At 38.3% G+C, this 12328-nt stretch overlaps 3 protein-coding genes across 4 annotated transcripts; 1 reads left to right on the top strand and 2 right to left on the bottom strand.

Moving 5' to 3' along the window:
* Positions 1-696: 696 nt before the first annotated feature.
* On the bottom strand, positions 697-3385 carry LOC107042750 (the record flags this gene model as incomplete). The annotated part of the gene is given in 2 exon segments (XM_015263931.1): positions 697-3076; positions 3182-3385. Coding segments are annotated over 2 exon segments (2115 nt in total). The 3' UTR covers positions 697-1034.
* Positions 3386-4364: 979 nt separating this feature from the next.
* Positions 4365-7393, bottom strand: LOC107042751. Of its 2 annotated transcripts, XM_015263933.1 has the most exons (3): positions 7332-7393; positions 4630-6290; positions 4365-4540 (listed from the first exon to the last, which is right to left on the bottom strand). In XM_015263933.1, exons 2-3 carry the CDS (start codon positions 5996-5998, stop codon positions 4512-4514), a joined length of 1398 nt encoding a protein of 465 aa, XP_015119419.1. In that variant the 5' UTR covers positions 5999-6290; positions 7332-7393; the 3' UTR covers positions 4365-4511. The 2 variants fall into 2 exon arrangements, with proteins under 2 accessions (XP_015119419.1, XP_015119418.1); XM_015263932.1 differs by having other exon boundaries at positions 4365-6290.
* A 1212-nt stretch (positions 7394-8605) lies between these two features.
* LOC107042754 (serine/threonine-protein phosphatase 6 regulatory subunit 3-like) lies at positions 8606-10275 on the top strand. Its single transcript, XM_015263935.1, has 5 exons — positions 8606-8894; positions 9174-9253; positions 9337-9488; positions 9735-9856; positions 10099-10275. Exons 1-5 carry the CDS (start codon positions 8835-8837, stop codon positions 10273-10275), a joined length of 591 nt encoding a protein of 196 aa, XP_015119421.1. The 5' UTR covers positions 8606-8834.
* Positions 10276-12328: the final 2053 nt, after the last annotated feature.

Genomic DNA, 12328 nt, shown 5'->3' with positions numbered 1-12328 from the left:
GTTTTGCTCTTATAATTTACAATCCTCCAAATTCTCGTTGAGTAAACACTTTCCTCGAAAATCCAAATTTAGAGAAAAAAATAAATTTAACGGTTACGGTCCCATGTCGTAAAATCTCAGTTCTGGTTATTTCGAAAGGTTCTCTGTTTCACGTGACTAACACGTGTGGGCTCTCCATTGTTCATTGTTTCGCTAGGCTGAGGGCCTGAGACCCTTCGCGACGAAGTTTCACGACGTCACACGCTCCCCTTCTTCCCCTTTTTTTTTCATTTCCCCGCTTTTCCTTGAGTTTCACTTTTCCCTCTCCCCTGGGCCAGGATTGCGCGCGCAACTTTTGGTCCGGTGGGGTTGCGGACCCAACCCTTGGAGTTAAATTTAAGTTTAAGTCAGTTCCATCGTGGAAATTGGTGGTGAAGCCTTCAGCTTCCAGCTTCTCTCTTCAAATAGTTTTTCAGTAGAGTTTTTCTAGAGTTTATTAAATTCATTTTTTTTTGTAGTACAAAGTTTAAAGTCTGAAGTTGAAGTATTTTGAATAAAAGTGTTTGTGTGCTCTCTTAAGCACTTGTGTTGAATTTATTTCACAATTCAACCCTTCCAACCAAATATTCTGGGATTAAACAATTGGACTTCGATGGAGTGCTCATCAGAGCTTTGGCGGCAAACGAATCTACAGTCAAAAATTTATTGGCGCTACTGTCCTCCTAGTTACTTCGGTAGGACATAACATAAATCCGCCTAGGGAAAAGCGCAAATCGCTTGAAATACATCTGCATTTTGAATATTCGAAAATATTAATATGAGTCTCTACTATTTTCCGGTTGGAAAAAAAAATATCATTGCGCCTATAAGGGGAAAAAGCGGAATAAAAATGAATCGAGGTGTATTGATTATTATTCTCTTTTTTTAAAATGAAAAATAGAGACCAATATCACTTTAGTGCTATAAGTTATAACATATTATCACAAACAAATATTATAGCTATTAATCTTTGGAAAAGAGTATTATACGCAATAAAATAATAAAAGTTCTGCTGTTCACAACTCGGCAGATGGGAGCGTACAGCTCTCAGCTTCGTCAGTACTGAAGAGTGTCAGGGTCTCTTCCAATACGTCAATCTCGTCAGCATTGTGCGAAGATCCAGGGGCATCGCTTTTGGGAATCTCGTACATTTTAGCGGTAAATAATTGGAACATCTGTTGAGTAGGCTCAAAGGAAGTACAACGGAGTTTTCTCACGTAACAATGAATACGAATCCTCAGAATCGCAGTCAACATATCGATCTGCATTTTATTCCTATACTTGGTTTTGACGCAATTCATCACTGAGAAAACTCTCTCGACCACTGCATTGCTGACTGGCAGCGAAAGTATTTTTAAAACTGTTCCAGCCAACTCCTTGACCACCTGTCGACCACTGGCATTTTTAAATGTATACGCATGAGACCAGAATTTGGATGTATCATTCAAAATTTCCCTAGAAAAATGGTCATTCCAAGGAATCAGATTGATGTCTCTCAACTGATTATCGATTGCTGTGAGATCACTGTCCTGGATGAATACCGGTGGTATATCGTTAATTGATGGTTTGGTGGCTGGAGACAAAACTTTCACCGATGCAAACTTTGAAACGTCTTTCAAGATTTTCAAATTGTTCGGCATACGGTTCACAAGCTGCTCACATAAAGTCAGAAGGTATTCTCTGCATCTTCGAGACACTTCTGTGACAACCTCTGGTGGTACTTTGTCATTTACGGCTGCACGATGAAATTCCACTCCCAGATCGACTTCGTCGATTGACTTCAGTGCTAGCGTATTATTCAGTGCTTCACTAATTACAGTGACACACTGAGTAGTTTGAGCTTTTTCAATGAATAAAGGTTTAATAAAACGAGTAGCCACTGAGAGAATGAGCGTCCATAAACTATCGAAAAGTTCATAAATATCGCGATCCGTGCTTTGAAATAGAAGATTTACTTCAGTGACTCCCTGGAGGATGGATTTCAGGAAAAGTAAGTATAAGTGATTGGCTGGATCGTTATAAATTCGAGCCAAGTGTCTAGCAGGTAGACATTTGTCCTGATTTTTAGTAGCAATCATAGAAAAATGAGTCTTTAACTCCAACCATTGATCCAGAATACGTCTCACTGCTCCATTATACGCCAGCCATCGTGTGTCGCATAGTTGTATTAGAGCCAACATTTTCTTGTTATTGTCATTGATAAGATTGAATAATGCCCGGTATTCTTCCATTCGTTTTGCACTCAGACAAAACCAATTTCGTGACTCTCGTATCAAATACTCCAAATGAGCAGGGAGAACGTCAGCAGCTTTCGAAGCACACAGATTTGAAGAGTGACATATGCAGCGAATGAGGATCAAATTAGGTAACGGTATGTTATCCCTTAACAGGGTAAATACCGAGTGATTAACGCCAACCATATTGCTTGCGCCATCAGTTCCAATAGCGAACAAATTTTTCACAGGAAGATTGATGCTGTTGAAGTATGACGTAATATGTTGATATAAACAGTTTGATGTGGTTTCTGTCACGCTCACGATACCCAAGAAGTCGGTGGTTATAGCTCCCTCTTTCTCACTGAAGTACCTGATACATAGAGCCAAATATTTCTGGACCGATACATCAGTCGATTCATCAATAATAAGAGAGTATTTTCTATCACCAATATCTTCCACGAGAGAACTCAATATTGTTGGAGATAGTACGTTTTTCAAAAGTTGAGAACATTTTGTTCGATGAAGACGTATGGACTCAAGTTGACTCTTTTTTCCCAACTTCTGAACAATTTCTCCTAAATGGTCGATGGTTCTGACTGCACTGTGTAGTGCAACAAAAACGGATAGTTTTATCTCTGCTAATTTCGTAGCATCTCCAACCACATTAATCCCGAACGTTGAAATTGGCCTTTGATTGTTGAGAGATTCAGCGAATCGACGATGTTTCTGGGTTACGGCGTGGGCCAGCAAATCTGTCTTATGTGCTCTTAGGCCTACTTTGCAAAACTTACAATAAGCTTCTTGTCCTAATGCATTGGGATCTGGATTCTTTGATATCCAAGCTGGGAAATGAGAAAAATCAACGTGAACAATTGGGATCACACTTACCGGAAGGTTAACGCTAGAGACATAATATTTATTCGTCTGAAAGAACGATTTACCCTCACCTGCCATCTCAGGTGCCAATTCCCAGGATTTGTTGTAATGTTTTTCATATTTCCCATGTTTACCCATTTTCATATATATATTTTGTATTTAAGTTGTGATCATCGATCAAAATCAAGTATAAACACGTAGTCTAGTCAAAATAGTTTTTTAATGGTCAGTTGACGTTCAGTGCTCGGGGAGGTGTCAATCGATAGATAAAAATTCTATTATTAATATTCTCTTTCGTATATGTGCGGAGTTTCCCAGTTAATTAATAATTAATTAAAAACAATCGAATAATTGTGCCAAGCCACTTTCTGTTCGTGATTTCTCCAATGTCACTCATTTAATCAAAAAGAAAAAAATACTACTTTGTAGCTAATAAAATTTGCTATCGAATAGAGTTAGGAACTTATATCGAGAGATGTACAGTTTATTTACGATAAATTTTACAAGTTCTTTTGGATAAATTAACGCCAAAGCGTCCGCCATTTAAGTCCCCCGAGTCACGTGATTCGCGCCATGCGCAGACTATTCAAACGTCCGCTCCGTGCATTCATCATCAACTCAGTTTTAACAACAGTGTAATTTTCTTTTTTTTTTAATTATTTGGACGCGAAATTCTGAGCACAGGGTCACGAGAATCGAAAAGAATATTTCTCAGTTTACAAATGGAAGGCCATACGTATAAAAATTGCGGTTTCTAAAAATTGGAAATGTCTATTAGCATTTAAAAAATGCCTTGAGGGTCATAATTGAAGATTTCAAGCTTCAAAATTGAGTCTTAAATTTATGAGCGATGAGAGTCAATCATCACAGTGATATCAAGGTCAAGTGGATAAAATTTGAACAAAACAAATATTAAAAAAAAAATAGAGGATTTATTTGTTTAAATTATTATTAACAGAAGGGTTCATCATTATTGTCTAGAAAAAGAACTGTTTAATCGTAAAAAATCCATGTGNAAAAATACCTTGAGGGTCACAATTGAAGATTTCAAGCTTCAAAATTGAGTCTTAAATTTATGAGCGATGAGAGTCAATCGTCAGAGTGATATCAAGGTCAAGTGGAAAAAATTTGAACAAAACAAATATTTTTTAAAAAATAGAGGATTTATTTGTTTAAATTATTATTAACAGAAGGGTTCATCATTATTGTCTAGAAAAAGAACTTTTTAATCGTAAAAAATCTATGTAGTCAATATTATTACAGGCCTTAACTGAATTTATTAATATTGTGAGTAGTTGATTGAAAAATTACAATCACGATCAACAAAATGACTGGGAGGATTAGTAGCATTCAGAGTATTGGCAGCATAGATACATGAAGATCCAAAAGTGCGGGCTTCCCTCACTCACATAATTCTGGATCCTTGCTTTCTGTAAAATAAGAAAAAAAATAGTTCATTAATTAATAGTCAATCAATTATGGACTTTTCATGAGCAGCATGATTTTGAAAAATATTTACCATTCATCCTTCGTTTTTTGCTTGTGCTCGGTCCACTTTCATCTTCAGCTTCATCGTCAGGATTTTCATCATAAACTATAAATGGGAAAAATTCATCATCATCATCCTTCCCAGTGGACACATTATCGATGTGTTGACTGAGTGTTGAATGGAAGTTGAAGAGAAGTTCATCATCCCTCATTTTTTTATCATAACTCATTATAGCTGAAGCTTCATATAAATTGAGATTTGCATATGATTCGCAAAATCCAAGTTTATTCAAAACGTCAACAAGAATTCTGGAACCAAACTTTCTCTCGAAATAAACACCAACTGCTAACAGAATCGATGAAATGAATGATCTTGGACGAAGAGCGGCTATTATTGCATGAGCGAGGGCATTTCTTTTCAATATTATTTTTGGATCGCGATTTTTTGAATTTTTAAAATAAATAGAATCTAATAGTAGAAGCAGAGTTTCGGGGATATCTGCTTCGACATTCTGAAGTAGCTCTTCTGGAGGTGGGTATGATGATGTCTCATATACTTGGCTCCGGACGTCCTCGCGTATTATAGCGCCAACAGCGCAAACAAGACGCTTTTTGTCCTCTATCGGATCTTTAGCCATTCCCTCATCATAAAATTTAGCCAAAATGTTGATGCCTGTGTTGCGGAAACAGATTACTGTTGGTTTTGGTGGCCTCTCCACAAACACAAGTTCACTGCCGTACTTGGCAATGAGTCTCTGCTTCAAGGTAGTTTTGGTTGTAGTCCAGCCCTCCATTTTCTCCAGCAAACTATTATAAGTGAATTGACACTCGCCACTCTCTTCCATGTAATGACACAAGCCTTCGAATGCCGCATCTAGACCAGGTAATCTCTGCTTTGGGTCTAAATTATCCTTAGTTTTATACCTAAACTTCTCGTAGCATTCGATGTGGTAGCGGGCTTTTTCCGTGAGCAGGTCCTTTCCTTCGATTTTCCTCCTCACCTTCTCGGACCAATCGTCGTTGCGAGCAGCGATTGATTTTATGATGCATTCCTGGGCTTTTGGGGTACATATCTTCCGGCACGGCTTATTTAATGGCTTCCAGGGTTTGTGACACAAAACACAATCGTTTTCGAAAGAGAATGGCGGTTCAGCAGGGACTGGCTGAGGAGCCGCTGATTGTCCTTCATCAGTCACTTTTTTATTCGTTAAATTATATGTCACTCGACACTTCTCATGGACTTTGGTTTCTACCAAGCCTTCTAAACACTTCCACTTGTCATCATCTTTCAGTTTACTTCTGGCAATTAAACCAATAATGCCTTTTTGTTTCACTGCACTCACTCGCGTATTGTTGTCCAGCGGATTATTACAAATGAAACAATTCGTTGGATTATTCATTTTTCACACAATTAAATATGTCCTATGTGTTCCCAAATAGTTCGGTGTACTAACTACAAACGACACTGGCCCACTGAACTGTTATTCCGAAATTCCCCTCTGCAGAAAGTCCCGTTGTTAGGGAGTGAAACGACGAGGGTCCAGACAGATGTGGAACACCTGCTCTCCAAAATACTATTGGAAGGGGGCAGGTAGGAAAAAAATCCAAGGAGACTGAGCACAATCGACCACTTCACACACTGAATTTTGTAATCTAGCGATGTTAACGTTTCCACTTCTTGAAGTGATTTGACTAGAAATTCAGGATGAGACAGTTTATATATATATTGAAAGAGGGGTGGGGCAGAAAACAGGGGCTATACAATTTGTAAATTGAGTCACGAGAAGTCCAGTCGACCGTTTTTGAATACCTGGAAATCCATGATTCATACAAATATGAATAATAATCTAGCAATCCCTTATTGTAGCCAACATCAAATATTTTGCCCAGGGGGAGGAGCACTAGCATCAAATATTTTGCATAGGGGGAGGAGCACTTACAGGTGAGATATCTTAGAAAGATGAGTCAGACCCCAGGGTCGTTGGATAATCCTTTTCAATGGAAATTTCTTCTATTATATTTATATTTATAAATTATTACAATTGAAATTCTTTTTGATTGAATTGTCATTTTTTTAAACTTTTTTTTAGTTTTTCGCTAACCCTGGAAAAGACTATTTTTTTTTAAAGGAAAGGGAATTTTTTTTTTTTTTTGAAATTCAAGGAACGTAATCAGAAGAGTAATTTTCTTAGTTTTTTAAGCGAACAAGGGCATTTTAAAGGCCTCAAAAGCGAAAGAATTTTTTTGTTTCTTTTTTTTTCAACAGGGATTTTTATATATAATTTTTTTCAACATTATGAAACTTAGGACAAATTTCTAGCGATTGAATGAGAAAAAAACAGAAATCACACATATTTTGTGGGAGTCACTCCCCTACAAGGACCCTCTATAATCTCTCCGAATATGGACTTCTTTTACTCTGCCCCCTGCTATTCAGGTAAAGGCCCAAACAGCAGGTCAACTGCTCAGCCCCTCTGTCTATTTCTTGAACCTTCGATTTTCCCATTATATTGTCATCACCGATAATTTTTACACTCAATTTTGAAGCTTGAAATCTTCAATTGTGACCCTCAAGGCATTTTTTAAATGCTAATAGACATTTCCAATTTTTAGAAACCGCAATTTTTATACGTATGGCCCTCCATTTTTAAACTGATAAATATTCTTTTCGATTCTCATGACCCTGTGCTCAGAATTTCGCGTCCAAATAATTTAAAAAAAAAAGGAAATTACACTTGTTAAAACTGAGTTGATGATGAATGCACGGAGCGGACGTTTGAATAGTCTGCGCATGGTGCGAATCACGTGACTCGGGGAACTTAAATGGCGGACGCTTTGGCGTTAATTTATCCAAAATAACTTGTAAAATTTATCGTAAATTAACCGTACATCTCTCGATATAAGTTCCTAACTCTATTCGATAGCAAATTTTATTAGCTACAAAGTAGTATTTTTTTCTTTTTGATTAAATGAGTGACATTGGAGAAATCACGAACAGAAAGTGGCTTGGCACAATTATTCGATTGTTTTTAATTAATTATTAATTAGCTGGGCAACTCCGCACATATACGAATGAGAATATTAATAATGGAATTTTTATCTATCGATTGACACCTCCCCGAGCACTGAACGTCAACTTGCCATAAACAGACTTTTTCACTCAATTTTTACTGGACTATAACGCTTGACAGTTGTGGAAACCGAAAGACCCCAATGGATGTCCGACACATCCCAAGTAGCAAACCTTGCGAAAGATATCTGAAAGTATACCAAAAAGGCTGTCCGTCCAAAAGGTATCTTGCAGTCATACGATAACTTTTAGTTAACTTCTAGGTAACTTCTAGACACAAGTTACCTTTTTGGACAGACATTAGACAGCCTTTTTGGTATACTTGCAGATACCCTCCAGCACTGTGCTGCTTGAGATGCAAACGCACGCAAAACTGTACCGACAAAAGGGGCAACTGGTGATGAATTATTGAACGAATTTGAATTTTTAATGATCAAGAAAATGTCATTTCGCTTGTAAATGACGTAACAGATTTGTTTAAAATAAAAAAAAAATCAAATTGAGAATACGCCTAAAATTGCATAATGCAAAAAAAAATAGCCTAATTGGGCGATGGGCTAGAAACCTCAATCTCATACCGCCTTCCCGACTTCCCACCGCGCCTAAACGGCGGTAAACCGCCCAATCTGGCAACTCTGCTGCCGAGTTACTCACGCACCCGACTCACATTTACCGACAATTCGACCGGCACGCCGCCTTTCCCGTCGGGTACCAACTAACTTTTTTGGAGTCAGTCAAACCCCCCGATCCGGGCCTCTACTCAGGTCTATCCTCTTTGGGTACGCTTTCGGCGTCTCGTACGCTCCCTGCCTTACTCACAAGTACGGCCGCAAAATTAGTTCATGCGCCACCGCTGCGAAATTTTGCGCTTGAAGCTTCTCCTTAAACGCTGGCAATCTCCCCTATAATCTCTGATATAATCTCTGACACAAATGCGCGAGTGTACACTTATTGCAGTGTGAACGAAAGTCATCGATAAAAAAATCTCCGTCATTTCAATCGTTAGCATTAGTACACCCTCGAGCAGTTCGTAAGTGTTTTTGTTGAGTTAGATACCACGTCCGAATGGTGTGGGCGGTGAAATTATTTTCAGTATCAATTGCCATTACGTGTGACGGGCTTCTTTGAAAGAGTGTTCCTTTTAAAATACCAAAACAACTACAAACATGTTTTGGACTAATATTTATGCATTATCACCACACATCGAGGCATTACTTAACAAAGAGGTGTGTATACATAATTGACATTAGGATTATGAGGCCGTATTGAACCCATCTGTGTACCTTATTTTATATTATCCAAAGCAATCGGCCATTGGAGATGAAAATTTTTGGACTGCTGTTTCCTTGACTTCTTTCGTATTTCTATTATTCTTTTTCTCCTCTTTTTCACAAACAACAAGCTTCTTAGGTCCGATCCCCACTCGTTGCATGTCATTGTCCGGCGGTTATGGAAATGGAAAGTTTTCCATTTTTGATTAACGACGATTGTATTTTATTCCGAAGGACATTACTCTGCACGAGTTAATGGACCAAGAAGAAATCGTCGCTGAGTGTAAAAGTCAGAACAAAAAATTAGTGGATTTGTAAGTATCAGCAGACATGGGATTGTATCGATTGTTATTGCTTCAGAGAGTTCTTGAAAAGTAATTGACTCCTATTTTTGTAGTTTAACAAAACCTGAAGTTATTGAAGAGTTGGTCACGTTGACTACCAAAGAGCCTTCTTGTGATGTCGAGGAACGCTGGCGTTACAAGTATCCGAATGTCGCCTGTGAATTACTCACTTGTAATGTACCTACACTTAATGAGAAATTAGCGGGTAATTACTATTATGTATTGCTTTATTTCTTGTCTTCCTTCGTTCATATTTGAGGATTTTGTCTAGTTTTTCTAAATATAACGTGAGTGAATATAACTTGTTGAATTAAATTTTGTTATAAAGAGTATGATGAGAAAATTTTGACATAATATTGTGAAAAATACTGTTTAATTTGAGGAATGGGAGTTAAATCAATTCTGTGCAAAAGTGAGACCGAAATTCATGCTGAATCCTAATTTCTTCCAGGTTCTGAAACCTTATTGATCAAACTGTATACGTTTATTGATACTGATAAACCCCTGAACCCCCTACTTGCCTCGTTCTTCAGTAAGATCATTGGGGTACTCCTAATACGGAAAAGTGATCAGGTAAGCATACGTATTATTATTCTTTCCCATTCGTTATGATGTTGATATTTGATTCCTGACGGAAATTAAATAACATCTATTAATGGCGTGAGCATAGTTTTGATGTTTGAATAATATATCAGTCGTTTTCCTCCCTTCCCCTCTCTCCAAACGTTGATTTCCGTCTACTCCAATAATTCCTCTCCACTCCACTTCCTTGTATCTACCAGAATTGGTATTCCTATCAGTTCATGTGTTTACAGGTGTTAGAATTCCTTAAGAGTCGCCAAAAATGTGTCGATCGACTTTTACAACATTTGGAAACATCAGCAATTATGGACTTAGTGCTAAAGCTCGTTACCAAAGTTGAAGGCGCTGATATGCGACAGAATATCTTAAATGTGAGATTCATTTCTTATTTTCGAATCTACTTTTTTTGATCTAGTTTATCTAATGGGCAATGGTGAAAGTCTTAGTACAGGCCTGGTCGTATTACCTTTCAAACGTTATCAACAGTGTGTTTGTTATTTCTTTTTTTTTGAATTTGAAATTTACAATTTCAAATTCTCATGATAATGTACATCAGACAGGAATTCCCAAAACCATGAGTATACAATAATAGTATTTTTGACACTGCTCCTACGTTCACCTCGGGCCGAAAAGTGCGTTTTCGTTTACTTGTAAATGAAAAAGGCACAGTTCGGCCACTCACTGAAAGTAACATAATTGTCAAAAAATATTTTTCTGTACTGACCTTCACTTCTCCTCTTCCGGTGATTGGTATTGGCCCTTCCCCAAACTCGTAAAAGTGAAAATCATCACGGAAAAATATCGGTCACGACTAGTGCCATGGGGTGCGTGTTTGGCCAGTCCTCGCCTTGGGATCGGCCGCCAATTCCATGCGAGTAAAAAACCCCATGGCACTCGTCCTGAAATCGACTAGTTCGACACATGTGAGATGGGAATTTTCAGCTCCTGTGATTGCCAACCCTCCACTTGGCCTCGGGCCGCCAACTTTACATTCGTGAAAATTCCGTCTCGTATCGAAATCTACTATTTTAGTGACTGTGGCGAAAATTTTTCTCGTGAATATGCGGTTGCAGGACATGCAGCGTGGTTGAAAGACTTCACGAACTGAGTAGCAAAAAACAAAAAGCAGAGCCAATCCTGAACACTTTCAGAGAGCATTCTCAAGCTTAAAATCTTAACCCCTCACGTGCAAGGTCGGTATGGGGGAGCGATTCTTACTATTTCTAAAAGTTTTTAATTTCTCTATCGGGAAGGAGAAATGATTGTAAGGACCGTGAAAATCAAATGTAAAAATTTTACATCTTAGGGTTTTGAATACCTTCAATTGCACTCTAACAGGGAGCAAGCGACCGGCCCCATTTTTTATTACACTCTCACAATAGAATTTGCGAAGTGCAACTTGAATGAAAATTGCAATACCCTTCCCGTTATCTGACACTAATCTCTTGCAAATAGCACACTTATTAATTGACAAATACTGACAATTGTCCATCATCCTATAGTGAAATAATGTCTACAAAATATTTTGGTATACTAGCCTGTGAGGAAATTTTGTGGCGAATATTAGACAGAAAAGTTCTTCACAGTCGAGTACTGAACTAGTTTCGACATTGGGCCATGAGGAACTTTTCTGACGATTATGAGGTTACTGGACGAGCTGAAGATGAGTATAAGTTCTGAAATCATATGACACAGAATAGTATATTACGCAACAAGTGCGTAATGGGTTTTACAATCCCACGAGTCAAAAAACACCATAACGCACGAGTTTCGTATACTATTTTATGTCATAGGGCCCAGAATCTGCGATTCTACCGAGTGAAGCGAGGTTAGAATCGCGTGATTCTGGGCACCTATGACATAAAAGTTTTTCATGGCCGTGTATCGAACGATACACTACGATAATCTACTCGCTTCGCTCAGTACGATCTCGGTTTTTGAGCCCAGTTACTAAAAATATTCTTTTCATCACGCTGTGACGAAAAGTGAACTTTTCGGCACGCTCCGCGTGCCTAAAAGTCCAATTTCCGCCACATTGTGATGAAAAATATCGTTCGATACTCGTGGGAAAAGTGTTTTTTGGCTCGTGGGAGGTTTATAGCACGAGCCGAAGGCGAGTGATATAATCCCACGAGCCAAAAAACACTTTTCCGCACTCGTAACGAAATATACTATTTCGTGAGAAGGCCCGGTATACCGCGATTCTAACCTCGCTTCGCTCGGTTAGATCGCGGTTTACGGGCCTTCTAACGAAAAATTGCATTCATCACACGGTCCAAAAGTATTTTCTGACATGCGATTATAGATTATATACAAAGCCACATTCGTCAGAAAATACTTTGTGGACCTGGTGATGAAAATAGCTATCGTTACAATGTGAAACAGTGCTTTACGGACTGCGCCAAAGAAATATGCGATAAATCATTTTTATCCCCATGCCAATCGAGAGCGCGGGGGGGGGGG

Source organism: Diachasma alloeum, unplaced genomic scaffold, assembly GCF_001412515.2.
Source record: "Diachasma alloeum isolate Michigan unplaced genomic scaffold, Dall2.0 Dall_scaffold_00515, whole genome shotgun sequence".
Taxonomy (NCBI): domain Eukaryota; kingdom Metazoa; phylum Arthropoda; class Insecta; order Hymenoptera; family Braconidae; genus Diachasma; species Diachasma alloeum.
The sequence above is the reverse complement of the archived record's forward strand: the minus strand, read 5'-3'. Positions and strand labels throughout refer to the sequence as shown.

Excerpts from the sequence above, each read along its gene's own strand:
- LOC107042754 (XM_015263935.1), top strand. The coding sequence starts at position 8,835 with ATGTTTTGGACTAATATTTATGCATTATCACCACACATCGAGGCATTA. Across the intron at positions 8,895-9,173 it reads AGGCATTACTTAACAAAGAG|GACATTACTCTGCACGAGTT; the intron begins GTGTGTATACAT and ends TTTATTCCGAAG. Across the intron at positions 9,857-10,098 it reads TAATACGGAAAAGTGATCAG|GTGTTAGAATTCCTTAAGAG; the intron begins GTAAGCATACGT and ends ATGTGTTTACAG.
- LOC107042751 (XM_015263932.1), bottom strand. The coding sequence starts at position 5,998 with ATGAATAATCCAACGAATTGTTTCATTTGTAATAATCCGCTGGACAAC.